The sequence below is a fragment of the Rutilus rutilus genome (assembly GCF_951802725.1).
Source record: "Rutilus rutilus genome assembly, chromosome: 3".
NCBI classification, from domain to species: domain Eukaryota; kingdom Metazoa; phylum Chordata; class Actinopteri; order Cypriniformes; family Leuciscidae; genus Rutilus; species Rutilus rutilus.
In genome coordinates, this window is record NC_140211.1 from 31,581,960 (window position 1) to 31,597,019 (window position 15,060).

Genomic DNA, 15,060 nt, shown 5'->3' on the forward strand with positions numbered 1-15,060 from the left:
TTTCCATGTAGTTTATTTAAAACAAAGTCTTGTGCAGTTTAAAATACATTGGTCTTAGTAACACCTTAAGTAACATACATTTACCATCAGGATCTGTACTTGTTTAGTGATGGTATCTGCAAGTGGCAGAATGAACGTGAAAATAAAAGAAAGGGATCTTTCATTACACCCGAGTATGATGATGTAAATGTAAAATGCATGACCAAATCAGATAGAATACATTTACATGCCCTCAAATTGCCATGTAACAAAAGCAGTAGTTTCAGATAATATGGAACGATTCTATAAAACTAAACAATTAAAGGGTTAGTTCACCCAAAAAATGAAAATTCTGTCAGTAATTACTCACCCTCATGTTGTTCCAACCATGTAAGTCTTTCGTTCATCTTCGGATCACAAATTAAGATAATTTTGATGAAATCTGACAGCTGTCTCACTCCTTCATAGGCTTTCAGAGGGACCGAAACTCACCGGCCCAGAATAGTTATTAAAAATATTTGTTAAAATAGTCCAAGTGACTACAGTGGCTATACATTCAGTTTATCATGCGACGACAATACTTTTTGTGCGGAAAAACAAAAAAAATAACGACTTTATCCAACTATTAGTGTTCTTCAATGTGGGCCTCTGACGAGAGTTCACGGGAGCGCCAGGACGCATGCGCGAGAACTGAGATTACGGCGTTCTTCTTCTACTACTAACTTACTTGTTACTGGCTGCTCACTCCTTGGCAATATTACCGCCATCTACTGTACAAGATGACGTCCCGACATCATCGAGACCTAAATCACAATAAGTGTCGAATTCAATAGCTTACATACAGCGTGCGTCTTCCTCTGCTTATAAACAGACCGTTTTGCGCTTCTGGCAATGTCGGGACGTCATCATGTACAGTAGATGGCGGTAATATTCCCAAGGAGTGAGCAGCCAGTAACAAGTAAGTTAGTAGTAGAAGAAGAACGCCGTAATCTCAGTTCTCGCGCATGCGTCCTGGTGCTCCCGTGAACTCTCGTCAGAGGCCCACATTAAAGAACACTAATAGTTGGATAAAGTCGTTATTTTTGTTGTTTTTCCGCACAAAAAGTATTGTCGTCGCATGATAAACTTAATGTATAGCCACTGTAGTCACTTGGACTATTTTAACAATGTTTTTAATAACTATTCTGGGCCGGCGAGTTTCGGTCCCTCTGAAAGCCTATGAAGGAGTGAGACAGCTGTCAGATTTCATCAAAAATATCTTAATTTGTGATCCGAAGATGAACGAAAGACTTACATGGTTGGAACAACATGAGGGTGAGTAATTACTGACAGAATTTTCATTTTTGGGTGAACTAACCCTTTAAATTACTTTATATACTGTTAAATACTTAAACCAAGTTTACAAGGACTACAAATGCAAATACACACAACAACCATAAAAGGCAGCATTCAAATAAAACACTTATATAAATTAATTTACAAATCCTACTATGATTTACTAAATCAACTTCTATTGCAGTAGGAATGTTTGCACAAAGTGCCTGCTTCATCTGTCTCTGAGAGAGCAGAAGAAATTTGTAAACTGATACAACCATCATTCTCTGAGATCCTTTACTCAAGAGCAATGCGCCATTAGTATCTTCTCTCTGTTCTCCTCATACTTATGCAGCATCTTCTTAAGATCATGATCTGCTGGGATTACCTGCCCACCAATGTGGAAAAAAAAAGAAAGGAAAAAAATAAATCACTTCAATACATATTGCATGGAACATTATTCATGATTTCAGCTCGTCAACAGGTGATTATACAGTATGTCATAATACTTATCAATTGATGCAGTAAAGCTTTTTAACCAACAAATATTGACAGAAACTCACAAGAACTGGAGCAGGAACTTCAAATGACTTCTGATGAATCAGCCAGTCTTCATACAGGTTATGGATGGATTCTAGGTATTCCTAAAGTGTGCAAATCAGTGAAAGTATCTCTCAAAATAAATGCTAAAATGTGTAATATTTGTAATCTATCCTTCTGAAAACGAAGTCATCCATTGCCAGTAGGAGTAGAGACTCAGTTTTGGTTTTTGTTTCAGATTTGTTTTTTGCATGCACACAATAGTCAAATTACAGCTAAACAACAGCTCACCAAGGGAATAACCTTTTCTTCCTCTCTGCACCTCTGCTTTAGTCTCTCGTAGCAGGTCTGTGGAGAGGTCTGCAGGTAAACTGAGTAAAAACATATGTGAACACACATGTATTAGTAAAATTACACAACAACAATTCAATTTATCCACATCTAACAAGCAACATGCAGTGCAATGCAGAAATATTTGCCATACCAATAAGATCCACGGGAATAGCAATGTTCTTTATGATCCACTCAAACCATTCACTTAAAACAGCAAAGTCCACCTCAGGCATCTTTCCACTGTCAACCAAACCAAACAATCCGGTTTTATTTAACGTTAACAGCTACACTTTTAATAATAAATAGTTGACATATAAAAGTTATTTCAGATTCCTGATCAAATCTACCTTTTAAAAAGATTTTCCACAAAAATGTACTTCGCACTGTAAATAGATCTTTCCAGCATTCTGATTGGCAGTGACTGATGATAGAAAGAAAAACAACAGGTCATAAATGATTAGCATTCCATTTCCTCTATTCACGCAGAGGGGCGGTGAGGTGACTCATTTCTGTATTGCAGAACAGAAACAGATACATGTAAAGCAACTGAACAAAACTGACTGTAGGGATGTGAAAGAGGACTTATACATGCCATTGGTTTGACGTGGCGATCCAGCATTGTGAGTTGCACATATGTCTGAAGGGTGAGCCCCCATCTGGTTGGGTCCTGGTACATCAATCCCTGTGACAGAATAGAAAACATTTATAATGCCATATTTGCACTGCAAAAGTTTAATAGTACAGCTTCTGAAGATGCATTTAAGTGTCTTTACACAGACTGTTATAATGCTGCTCAAAGGTGGCATAAATGCATTTACACAGGAATGTTATCTATATAACTTTAATCCATCTGAGGTGGGTCAGAGCAGGCATAATTTTGTCTGGCTTTTATGTGGCAACGGAATTTTAAGCAGGCACAGAGCAGCCTTAACTCATCTGTGTAAAATGCATTAAGATAATTGTCTAATAATAACAAATTTACACTGCAAAGCTGGTGCAGGGGTACTTCTGAAGTGGCATTTAAGTGTTATTACACAGACTGTTTAATGCTGTTCATAGGTGTCATAAATGCATTTACACATCAATTATAACTGTATGATTTGATACTAGGGGCTGAGGTGGGTCAGAGCAGGCATAATTAAGTTTGGCTTTTATACGGCATAGTATCTTTCCACATAATTTTGAGCAGGCACAGAGCAGCTTTAACTTCTCTGTGTAAAGATGCCTTAATGCAATAAAGAATAGCCTACAATTGTGCCAAATTTACAGTGCAAAGGTGGCACAGAAGTGTCTCTGAAGTGAAAATTAGGTGTCTTTACACAGACTGTTTAATGCTGCTCAGAGGTGGCATAAATGCATTTACACAACCATTGTAAATGCATATTGGTATAGAAGGGGCTTAGGTGGGTTAGAGCAGGCATAATTTAGTCTGGCTTTTATGCTGCATTGCATCTTTACACAGAATTTTGAGCAGGCTTAACTCAGCTGCGTAAAGATAGGGAGAACGACAAAGCTCATTAAATCCACAGTAAAGTGCTAGTGGATCCCTACCAATGGATTGCAACCCTGGACATTTCTCCATTTAGACACAGGCTCTGTCAGCACCTGAAACACAAGACACATTTTAGTTGTCTATGAAATAAATGAATAACAAGAATAGAGGGAGAGAGATTACAGGTACTGTGAGAAATGTTATACATAGTATTACCTCAACATCACTGGTTTTGCTGAAGTACTCCAAACATGTTGTCTTTCCACTTGCAATATTTCCCTCTAACCAAATCTGAACAAAAGTGGATACAAATTTCAAAACAACATCTTTAACGATATTATGTTTAAGCTGTGTTCTCGGCCGTATAAGTGACCCTCTTTCAGAGAAGAGGATCTATTCATCAGTCGTCGTAACTCACCACTGATTTCCTCTCCTCGCCGTTTCTAACCAGTTTTCCTTGAGAAAAAGACAACATAATAAATATCTTCTCGGATTCAGCGTTAGATCTCTATGGCATCAGTCAAAGGATCGAGGATGTACAAGGCAACAAGCTTAAGCTCATGTCAGCACTGGTAATGCAAAGCTGCTTGTGCATAATGTAGCTCGGTTAGTGAAGATTTGAAGAAAATATGAACAGAACTATAAATATTACAAAAACAGATAAGAATGAGAGTTGTGGTCGCCGTTTTATTGCGTAGAACGGAAGTTGGTGCAGGACTTACTGCCACTGAGAGACGAGCTGCTGTTGCACGGATGTCCTATGAAATGCTTTCCCAGTGCAGGTGTTTGTCGGACAAGTACATTTGTCGACAGAGATTTGTGTGAACACAAAGGTAAGAAAACACGGCAAAACGTTTTGAACGAGTTAACAATCATCTCGCTAGTTTAATCGACGTTTAGTAGTTACATAAACAAAGCAAGTGTGATGATGCGCAAAACTTTCAGTGTTACGTGCAACATTAATGAGCAACCAAAACATGTCAAAATAAAAGTCTCAATTTTTAAATCGTCACAAAAAAATATGTTATTATTCCAACATAAGCCATTATTATTATTATTATTATTATTATTATTATTAAAAATAATAATATTATACACTTTACTTGCCTACAGACATAGTGGTTGAAATTTTGAGAGAGCTAAGCTTGGGCTACTTTTAGAAACTTTTCTCGTTATGCCTTGAGTTGTTTAGTATTGTCTTGTTATGCACACTTGTAATACTGTGGGTGTTCCTTACACACACCATTACATTATGGGATGTTCTCTCGGTTAGTTCACTTCAGGAAGCATAGTGTCTTGTTCCTTATCAGAACATGATGCTATCTCAGATCCAAATTACAAAACTAATTTGAAACCAAATATGAATTACATATTTTTGTGGGCCAACCCAAAAGTTAGCAAGTAACATGGTTCCCTTGACAAAAACCCAATAGGATTTGTCCATATGCTTTTGAATGAGTGCAAAAATAAGCTTTGTGTTCAACAAAAGTTTGATACTTGCACATTTTGTATGTCGAGATAACTTTCACAAATAAACACAACTTTTATGAATTTTGAAGCCTAAATACAACCTCCAGAAATAAAAAGCTAACCTCAGGAGATAAACTGACTACACCACGGTTAGTTTGCGAATGCTAAAATGTTTGTTTCCAGGTTTTGGCCTACAACAATACGTCATCCCTGCAGCACTCTGTTTTACTACTTCAAGTGCATTGTAGCATAAGAAGTGTGCAGCAAAACCTACACACATTAGAAGCAGTGTGTTTGCTTCATATTGTTTGTCTGTCACAATATAATTGAATTGAAATTGTCTGTAAAATAATGTGTGGCTGCTTAAATAAAAGAGTGAAACAACAAGACTTGTATTTTGATTCACATGAATATATGTCACCAAGTATATAGATATCAGCCAGAATCACTGACCAGTAGAATCACAATGATGTCTAACCCTTGAGCGGTACAAGACTTGGCTACTTAAAAACCCTCCTTAATTGGTTCTTCCTGGACAAAAGTGGGCACCCATAGGAAATAAATAGGAAATACTATAATTCAGAGCAATTTTTTTTTTATTTGGCCAATAAAAATCAATAAATACACCACAATGCAGATCATACATACACATAAATGAAGGGGTGAGCCTATACAACATTCTCAATGTGGCAAACAATCACACTCTCTCATACACACATGCACACACACATCCATAAAAGCATTGCATTGAAAGCCATTGAATGAGCCTATAACAGAGCAGTTTACATTTTTTACATTTTTTTTTTGTCAAATAAAAACAGTCCAGTAATAAAAACACATACAGAAACAGAGATTTGAATGAGCTAATAACCGAGCATTCTTTTTTAATATGCCAATCAGCCACACACACACACACACACACACACACACACACACACACACACACACACACACACACACACACACACACACACACACTTACTTCAAAGTCAGTTCAAAGTCCTACTGCAAGATTTGTTGATGCTTCCAAACAAAACATGTTGTACATAGTTTATTCTTTACCTGTTTGTTACCATTTACTTTTATTGAGTTATTGTTAGGTTTATTGTTTATTCTTACCCGTTTGGTACTTTTTTGAGTTTGAAATGTGATGTTTTTTGTTAGAAATAAAGGATTACTCTTTGCCTTTTCCTTATAGCATGGTCATATTTGTCTGTAAGTATATTTTGGCATCTTTGTATAGTCTCACCCAACACAAATGGTTGTTAAATAATTCTGCAATTTTAACTAAACATGGACACGGTTAAGAGGTTAAGTTCGTTACAACAATGGTTTATAGAGTACAGCATCTATTGGCTATTGATATTTTTGCTCTTTTGCTATTTTTATACCATCATGTCACCAAAGTTCCCAAATATTTACTTACTGGAATGAACTTACTGGAATGATTTTTTTAAATAAGTAAAATAAATATTAAATATAAAATAAACATATTTTACAACAAAAATATTGTACTTTTAGAGGTAAATAAAATCAAAAATACCCCAAAATCTGAAAAATAATAATTGGGACCACACCTGAGAGAAACTGCAGGACCGATTAAGGGCTGCTATGCGAAGGACACTTGAGGGCTAGAGTCTAGATCATAGACCAGCTGTAATATACATACATACATACGAATGTTTATCACTTTTAGCATTCACTCTACATAATTTTCAATGGAATATTATCGCCTGACAGAAAGATCTGATAAGATTTGAACAAGTCTAAATGCAGAGAATCCGTTTGAGTGCATTTAAAAAACAAAAAGATGTGAAATTAGTCATTTCCTGATACTAAGAGGAAGCATTTAGTCAGGAAGTAATGTTTTAAGTCTGTCAAGCTGTGTTTTGAGAGCAACTCATCGACATAAAACACACGAACAAAGATCATATTAATGCCGCAATGGAAGTTGATTTGGCCTTTTTGAAGTCCACAAAAGGTCTACTGAAAATAGCAGAAATGGTGAGACATTCGTGAAAATTTAACATGGTAGTTTTCTGCACACTTTTTAAAATACTTTTTTGTAAGGACAAATGCTCAGACGATCACTGACTTGTTTAAATAGCACAAGGCACAGACTTGATACTTTGAATACAACATGTAAACCTCAATGTAAACCTGCTTAAAAAACAACAACAACAACAAGGTTCGCACAGATGATTTGACACAATGTAAATTCAAAGAATGTTAAAAAAAAAACTTTATTCACAAAATCACATTACATTCCAATAACGCAACATCTATAGTCTAAAACCATCTTGTTGAAATTCTTCGAACAACCCTTGAGTAATACTGTCTTGGCAGGTGTGTGTTTTTGTGGCTTTTGTGTGTTATGCAGTGGCTTCTAGACCCCCCTACATTGCAGCAACATGCATGGAGTTTTTCATCACATTTGGATTTCTTCTGCTCTACCTACTGAAACTCAACAAGATGTTCACTTTCTTCTTCTGGCCCCTTATTGTAAGAGCATACATCTATGCGCTTGATTGAATCAATGCGAATATACCTGCAACTGCAGTCGTTATTGCAAACACAGTTATTGCAAATGCACTTTTGCTCCACAGGATGTGTTCAACTCATTCTTTGCAGCTACACTGATGTGTATTCTTAGCCTGGTAGCAGTTTCTACGTACACAGTGAAGGGCACACTGAGCGGAGGGGTGAGAATTCACACATCCTCTCTTATTTTCAAACTTCAGTTTTCAAACTTATTCCATCCTTGTGAATGACCCAGACATTATGACACAACAAGTTTCTCACTATTCCGTGTCTTTTGGTTGACAGATTGTAGGCTTTGTGGCTGCAGCCTTTTTGTCTTTGGATGGCTATATCCTTCTCAAAAAAATCACATTCAACAAGCCAAGAACCACCACAGAGGCCCAACAAGGGGGAGATTAAAGCTCTGCAGGACCAGCTCTCTCATTTTGTGAACGGACCGTTTTCACCAAAATAAGATTGTAAAATACTTGTATAGTAATAATGTATTCACTTCTTTCATGAATAATGCATACACGTCAAACCTAAGGGAAACATATGCACAAATGATCACCACTCAAAATACATTTGTCCATGTGAATCGAATTGAGGATCTTGTTGTTATTGTCTTAAAACATTAACCCCGACTGATTTAATTTCCTTATTCCACAAGTGAAAATTTGTTGTTATCCAGAATTATTATGCAAATTTGGGGTTGATCCCAGCAAGAACAATCTCTTCAAACCATGTTCAATATGAAAACATAGGCCTTTATATATTAAACATACATTATAGCCTATTTTAAGAATGTTGGTATGTTCACAAAATAGGTTAATTACATTCAGTGGTTGCTTGCATTTATGACTTATTAGGCTACCTCAAATACATTTTTCATTCAAGACCTCTAAAAACATTCTGGAAACTTTATTATCTGTCATTTATTTTGTTTGTTATTTAAACACATTTATTTGCATAGCGCTTTTCACAAGTATATTGTTTCAAATCAGCTTTATGGAAAATGCGTCTACATTACAATTTAGAGTTATCAGAGGGTCGAAATAAAGTATGAACAACGTTGTTAATGTTAGCAAAGTCAAATAGCCTACCTTCCATGATTTTACTAGCCTAAACGGGGCTTTAAGTCTGTCAGATTCAGACCCCAAACAGAGGATATATAAGGGTTAACTGTTCAGTCAGAAATGTGCAGTTGTTGCACATAATATCTTTACAGTTGCTACTTGGAGACTCCTGTGATGTGAGAGATGTTTAGCCCACATTCTCTGTTCACTTATTAACGGTCTCCAGATTTCGGGAATGCAGATGCTGCTCTTTTGTGTGCTTCGTTTCCGCAATCATTATTTCCGTTTCCACTTCGTGGAAAGTTATGCCGATTTGCGAAGAGTAACGTTAGCTGTCTCTTAGCGGATAGTGGGACGCATCACTACTGTGAACTTTATTCGGTAACAGAAGAGTTTCGTCAGCGTGATGGGGGACATCGAGGCGTCGGATAGTAACCGGTCACGACAGACCGTAATTCATTCTCTTCTCCCGAGTAAAGAATTCATCTCCTCCCGAAAAGGACTACTGCTGCTCGGTGAAGTGGTATGCTTTTCGACCTTTATTTGTTATCCACCCATGATAGCTATAGTGTGTAAGTCATAATTGCATTGTTTTGTGGAATTCTATTATCTGTTAAATATTGTCTGTTTGTTTGTTTGTTTTTTTCAGCTGGATGCAGACACTTCTCATATAAGTGCTTTCTGCGACTTAAATCTTTAAATCTAAAACTCTTCTTTATTCTTCGGATTTGAGTTTCTTTTTCTTATCGATCTCCTTTTCACTGATTATTCTTCAGGCCTAAGCCTAATTGTCTTTTAATATGTTTGTTCTGAAAAGTTTCTGTTTCTTTGTTGAATTAGCTGTTTTCTACTGTATGATAGGCTATAGGTCAAACGCTTTCAAACGTTCCTCGTTCATCTGGAGGGAGTTTTATCAAGGCTAGTATCTCGTGGCTTTTTTTTTTTTATAGAGGTCACCAAACCTCCTTGATATTGTATGCAAAGTATTTGGTCCCACTTTATATGAAGTGTAGCTTTAAGTAGGCTATACACATTGAAATTAATAATTTGATACAATGGACTTATTGTGTAGGCTACATAGGCCTACATGTTTTTACATTGTACATGTTTAAAAAATACATGCATGTAATTACAGCAGTAATTAGTTTATTATGTATAATTACATTTGTAATTACACTGTTGAATCTTCCCTTACACCTTAACCCACCCTTAAACCAACCCATACTACCACACCTGTCCCTTAGCCTTATCACACCTCAATAGCAGCAAAAGTGTTTTACAATACAACACGAACACAATAAGTACATTGTACTTATTTGTCAATTTAAGTACATAGTACTTAAAGCCACTTAATAAGTGGGACCAAATATTTTGCTGTACTAAACAAATAATTGTTGTTAGAATAATTGTTGCAGTTGTTAGGCCTATATTTGTTCTTCGCCAATGCCAAGTAGCCTAGTTCCAAAAGAGTTGGATAATAAAATAATAAAATAAATAATAAGGTTGTCATGAAATTAAAATTTAATGGAAATTTATTTTTTACAAACATTCAACACAAAGTGTGCACATCCAAAAGGCAAAAATAAACAAACAAAAAAACACCTTAATGAGGCTGGCACACCACAGCTCCAGAAATAGAAAAAAATATTTATTTATTTTCTCACCACAGGTAGCATTTGAAGCCTAAAAGCTCCAGGCGAGAAAAGCTTTTAGGCTCGAAACGTCACCTGTAGTGAGAACATAAATTAATAATTGTTCTATTTTTGGAGCTGTGGTGTGCCAACTTTTCTCTTCCTTAATAGAAAATGTACAGTATTCTCCAAATTCATGTTATAAATCTTATTGTGACCGATTCAATGTTTTTTTTTTTTTTTTTTTTTGGACCTCGCAATATTATTTTACAATTTTACAAATATCCTTGTTAGGAAAATCTGACAAGTAACTTAATTTCTTCACATTTGTATTTGCTGTTTTCTTTGATACATTGATGCTAATAGCCAATCAGTGCTGTAGCGTAATTCGTCCTCCCACATCCTGCCCCCTCCTCACCCTCATTGGATAAAAGTCACGTTCAGCATGCAGGCATGTGACGTCGTAATCGAAGCGATGATATTTAGTAGACGTAAATCGACGAATGTACATTTTCACAAACAATGCCACCAAAAGAGATGTACAGATATGGAGAGGAAACCTGGGAGATAATGGACGGTGCAGGGGAAGAGATGGACCTAAATAATTATTTTTAATATTTGCATGATGTATTAATCATTACAGGCTATAATAAAAATGTATACCAATACTAACAGTAGATATAATATTTTGGCTATATCACAGCTCCTCCTTAGTGCTCTTGTCTTTTTCTCCTTTTCCATCTCCAAATCTATTCTCCTCACAGGTGATCGGAGGATAGTGCATGCTCTCCCGCTGTGTTGCAGTGTGATGATTTTTGTAAAATTTTGTTTTTGCTTTTCAAACTCTGAGTAGTTTCAGTTTAATATGTAGCAGGCTCATTTATTGCTAATAAATAATATAATATCGGGCTTGTTTTGGCCTTGTTTTTTGAAGCTGCGGTTGATTATCTGTCAAAAAAAATGCTCAATCCAATTCATGCACTGCTGTTTTATATAAAGTATTTATAATGATTATATATAATCAAGATTGCTGACTGGAAATAACTGTTGTTTTATAAAAATATATTTATATTTGGCTTCTCAGGCTATATGATTGAGGTTGATTTTGATACTTTAATTTATTTGAGTAGGCTTTACAATAAATATCCGTCAACACTAAGGACAATAACTATATATTTTTAATAATCGTTTTAATTCTTTGAGAATAGGAAAGTCTGCACCGCAACTACGGTATAATGATAATGACAGCTAATGAAAGATAATAATAAAAAATAAAATGTGTGGTCATTGAAAATGTGTTCTGATATATATTCTTCACAGAAAATGAGCCAAGGCCAATGAGTCTGAGTTTGAAAAAATGATTAATCGTATCATTTTTCTTTTGATAACAAATGAACACCATACAAGGGTTAAATAAACATGCATCCTCGTGTTTCCTGTCTTAGGTGCTGTCGTTCATCAGCTTTGTGTGCTTTGCTGCTTCAACAGCAGCTGCCTTCGTCACCGCTCCCTTCATTGAGTTCTTGGCGGCCCTCTTCCTGCTGTTTGCTTATTCTACAAAGTTCAATGAGAGATTTAAGGGCTTTCACTGGCCCCTCATGGTAAGTTTACTGACTTACAAACAAAATGACTGTGCTGGGTCAAATTATACTACCAAAATTCCATCCTCCTTTCCAAATCTCCATGTCTGTTGTTTCATCAAGGACTTCCTGCGCTGTGTCAGCGCCTCCATTATCTTTTTCATCATCTCTATAATATCTGTGTCCAAATATCCGGATGGAGCCTCAAAGGCTGCTGGGGTAGGCCCACGTCAGTTCAGTCAAATTCTCTTTATCGCCACCATCAGTGACATCACTGTTTATCTATGATTATAGTTGCTACATGTGACTCAGTTGTGTGATGTTTAGACTGGTCTCGTGTGTCTTTCTCGTTCACTTCTTAGGTCTTTGGCTTTGTTGCCACAATAATCTTCGCCCTGGACTTTTATTTCATCTTTAATGAACTGGCCAATTTCCTCAAGGGAGGTGACTCCAGCGATGAACCACCAAACACACGAGGTATTTATACAGAGCTCTTGTTTATACTACCTTTCAAACATTTGGGGTCAGTAAGATTCTTTTTAATGCTTTTAGAAATTAATACTTTTATTCAGCAGGGATACATTAAATTGATCAGATGTGACAGTAAATATGTTTATATTGTTACAAAATATTAATACAGTTATTTTAAAATTAAAATAATTTAATTAAAATTAAAATAATAATTCACAACGTTACTGTTTTCGTATTATTTGAATTTTTCTTTTGAATTTTTTGATGATGATATAAATGGAGCTTTGGTGAGCGTAAGAGACAGCTTAAATATATATAATAATTCTGGTAACGCTTTATTTTACAGTGTCCTTGTTTCATATGTTGTATGTACTTACTTACCATAGTAATAACAGTACATTCTGCATAATAATGTGCAACTAACCCTCTACCATAACCCTATAGTAAGTACATGTAGTTGCCCCTTCCCCATCACCCCCAATTTTGGCAAGTGCTGCATACATGAAATGCCCAAAATAAAAAGGTTACTGCTCATAAGTAATTCTGAATAGAAACATAACACACATACATTTAGAAAGCCAACACTTGAGAGTTTATAGTTCAAGACTCAAAATTAACCAGACTGTTATTAATATTGAGATATATAAGCTCAAACATATTTTGAACTAAAATAATCTGGGATCACCAGTGATCCCTGACAGGTAAGGGGTTAATATTATTCAGTACTTACATGTATAATTACACTAACAAGGACACCTTAAAATAAAGTGTAACCAAAATTCTTACCTAAAGTTCTCTTTTCTCTGCTGAAGTCTCATTCACAGGAATGATCGCTTGCACTAATCTTTCCATATCATACTAAAGCAGCAAGAATATTAGTGAGACCAGTCGCAGGAAGTGGAAGGGTGATGTGGTTTCTTATCAAATGTGGTTTCATCCACAGTGTAGCGTTTACTCTAGTTACAGTATGTGACTATTAACCCTTGTTACAAGCAATCTGTATAGTAATCCTCATGCATTAAACGTACAGTGCAGTTTTTTTGGAATTCCCCATCTATTTTTTTCTTTTTCCTGTTGTTATTCAGAGGCTGTCCTCCTTCATTTCTCTTCCAGAATAACATATTCTTCTTCCTCACAGATGATGACTCAGACTCTGACTCTGACTAAAGCTGTGTTTGTGTCCAAAATCCTGGCGTGTGACCACTACAGTGCCTGATAACCAAAACAGACTCTTTGATATAACTTTTTTTATTGTTTGTTCTGAAATTCATTACAAAAGTTTGAACTTTTTGTCACTAGAATTAAACAATGTATACATCACAGAATAGAAGCTTTATCCCCTGGTTTGACAGACAAGGCTTAAGCCAGTCCCTGACGAAAATGCATGTTTGAGCTGTTTCAACTGAAAGCAACTTGCACTGACATATCTTAAAATATGTCAGAGCCATTGTTTTGTCTTAAGATGCACAACAGTGATGTTTTTTTTTTTTTTTTTTTTTGTTCTAAGGCACGTTTATAAAAGCTACTTAAATATTCTAATTGATCTAAGGCCTGATTCTGGCTTAATCTAAGCCTTGTCTGTGAAACGAGGGCTTTAGAGTTTTTTATAGTCTTTGTGCAGTTCTGTATATACATCCATACAATCAAAGTCCCTCTCATTTGATTTTCCAAAAACTGTGAATTATTCCAGTGAAAAAGGTTCACATCAATCAAAATTTTTTTTTTTTTTTGGAAGAAAGGGCAGTATTGTACCATTTATCATGTTCATATACTGTACTGCCTCCAACAGCTTCAGTTCGCTTTCAGTTTTTACAGTATGTACGAGCCTTTTTCTATTTCTTTATTTGGGAGCTGTGTGTGTTTACTAATTAGAACTATTTTGGGAGAATATTTTCTCAAACTATGTTCTCTTAAATTGTCTTTTAAAACAATTATCCATGACGTGGTGATGAAGCCCGGGATTTGGAATAATAATGTTTTGTAGCAATAAAATAAGTTTACATCATACATGAAATTGGCAGGTGGTTGGCTGGCCACAGTCACCTGTCTCATTTCCACACGTCTACACATTGGTGTTAGTCTTGTAATATCGATATAATGCCAATGCCAAAGCACTGCAAAAAAGGCAAGATTTGTCTCATCGTGCTCACCTAGCAATGTACTTTTCTTACAGTGGCACTGCTCAGCTATTGAACCTGTATTATAAATGTGAGCTTCAGCAGTGTATGGGAGTGTCTCCTGGTTTACTATAGTATTTTAAGGCATGTTGCATGCATCCACTTTCCCCTTTCTAGTGTTTCTGTGAAGAGTGGATATGCTTTAATAACATGCACTGTCAGATTACCACATCAATAAATATTTTTTTGTGCAATTTTTGTTGAATTGTTTGTTTTTTTGAGCAGATCATTTTGCCCAGTCAGTTTGAATGTTAGAAGCAAAATGTGATATAGAGTTTGTTAGTGTATTTCAGTAGATCTAGATTTAAAGTCTCCCTGTAGTCAATAATTGTATCCCTTAAAGCTACACTGTGTCATTTTTTTAAGTTAATTTTTAGCAAAAAACACTTTGTTCTTTCAAAATGATATGTGCTCATTAATGTGTAATTACTTCTACCAACTAATCAAGTATTCTCGTAAGCGTAGAATCTTCCATTT

General features: G+C 35.7%; 3 protein-coding genes across 6 annotated transcripts; 2 read left to right on the forward strand and 1 right to left on the reverse strand.

Moving 5' to 3' along the window:
* Nucleotide 1: 1 nt before the first annotated feature.
* Nucleotides 2–4,663, reverse strand: tk2 (thymidine kinase 2). The gene is made up of 11 exons (XM_084403643.1): nucleotides 4,381–4,663; nucleotides 4,077–4,114; nucleotides 3,875–3,949; nucleotides 3,718–3,771; nucleotides 2,759–2,848; nucleotides 2,514–2,587; nucleotides 2,318–2,406; nucleotides 2,125–2,204; nucleotides 1,857–1,937; nucleotides 1,306–1,681; nucleotides 2–421 (listed from the first exon to the last, which is right to left on the reverse strand). The coding sequence occupies exons 1-10, from the start codon at nucleotides 4,532–4,534 to the stop codon at nucleotides 1,595–1,597; spliced, it is 822 nt and encodes a 273-aa protein (XP_084259769.1). The 5' UTR covers nucleotides 4,535–4,663; the 3' UTR covers nucleotides 2–421; nucleotides 1,306–1,594.
* A 2,301-nt stretch (nucleotides 4,664–6,964) lies between these two features.
* Nucleotides 6,965–8,610, forward strand: cklf (chemokine like factor). The gene is made up of 4 exons (XM_084403647.1): nucleotides 6,965–7,132; nucleotides 7,475–7,630; nucleotides 7,735–7,830; nucleotides 7,955–8,610. The coding sequence occupies exons 1-4, from the start codon at nucleotides 7,073–7,075 to the stop codon at nucleotides 8,066–8,068; spliced, it is 426 nt and encodes a 141-aa protein (XP_084259773.1). The 5' UTR covers nucleotides 6,965–7,072; the 3' UTR covers nucleotides 8,069–8,610.
* Nucleotides 8,611–8,848: 238 nt separating this feature from the next.
* Nucleotides 8,849–14,777, forward strand: cmtm3 (CKLF-like MARVEL transmembrane domain containing 3). 4 transcript variants are annotated; one of them, XM_084403646.1, is made up of 5 exons: nucleotides 8,849–9,247; nucleotides 11,801–11,956; nucleotides 12,059–12,154; nucleotides 12,298–12,412; nucleotides 13,545–14,777. In XM_084403646.1, exons 1-5 carry the CDS (start codon nucleotides 9,131–9,133, stop codon nucleotides 13,571–13,573), a joined length of 513 nt encoding a protein of 170 aa, XP_084259772.1. In that variant the 5' UTR covers nucleotides 8,849–9,130; the 3' UTR covers nucleotides 13,574–14,777. The 4 variants fall into 4 exon arrangements, 3 of the variants coding, with proteins under 3 accessions (XP_084259772.1, XP_084259770.1, XP_084259771.1); XR_014626686.1 differs by having other exon boundaries at nucleotides 8,977–9,247; nucleotides 12,059–12,164; XM_084403645.1 differs by lacking the exon at nucleotides 8,849–9,247 and adding an exon at nucleotides 10,875–11,172.
* The last annotated feature ends 283 nt before the right edge of the window (nucleotides 14,778–15,060 follow it).

Bases quoted from the DNA above. Each gene is read 5' to 3' on its own strand.
- tk2 (XM_084403643.1), bottom strand. From the start codon at position 4,534: ATGATTGTTAACTCGTTCAAAACGTTTTGCCGTGTTTTCTTACCTTTG. The intron at 3,950-4,076 runs GTGAGTTACGAC...ACTTTTGTTCAG, and splicing joins GCGAGGAGAGGAAATCAGTG to ATTTGGTTAGAGGGAAATAT. The intron at 2,849-3,717 runs GTAGGGATCCAC...ATTCTGTCACAG, and splicing joins TCCAGGGTTGCAATCCATTG to GGATTGATGTACCAGGACCC.
- cklf (XM_084403647.1), top strand. From the start codon at position 7,073: ATGGAAGTTGATTTGGCCTTTTTGAAGTCCACAAAAGGTCTACTGAAA. The intron at 7,631-7,734 runs GTAAGAGCATAC...TTTGCTCCACAG, and splicing joins TCTTCTTCTGGCCCCTTATT to GATGTGTTCAACTCATTCTT. The intron at 7,831-7,954 runs GTGAGAATTCAC...TTTGGTTGACAG, and splicing joins AGGGCACACTGAGCGGAGGG to ATTGTAGGCTTTGTGGCTGC.
- cmtm3 (XM_084403644.1), top strand. From the start codon at position 9,131: ATGGGGGACATCGAGGCGTCGGATAGTAACCGGTCACGACAGACCGTA. The intron at 9,248-11,800 runs GTATGCTTTTCG...TTCCTGTCTTAG, and splicing joins TACTGCTGCTCGGTGAAGTG to GTGCTGTCGTTCATCAGCTT. The intron at 11,957-12,058 runs GTAAGTTTACTG...TGTTTCATCAAG, and splicing joins GCTTTCACTGGCCCCTCATG to GACTTCCTGCGCTGTGTCAG.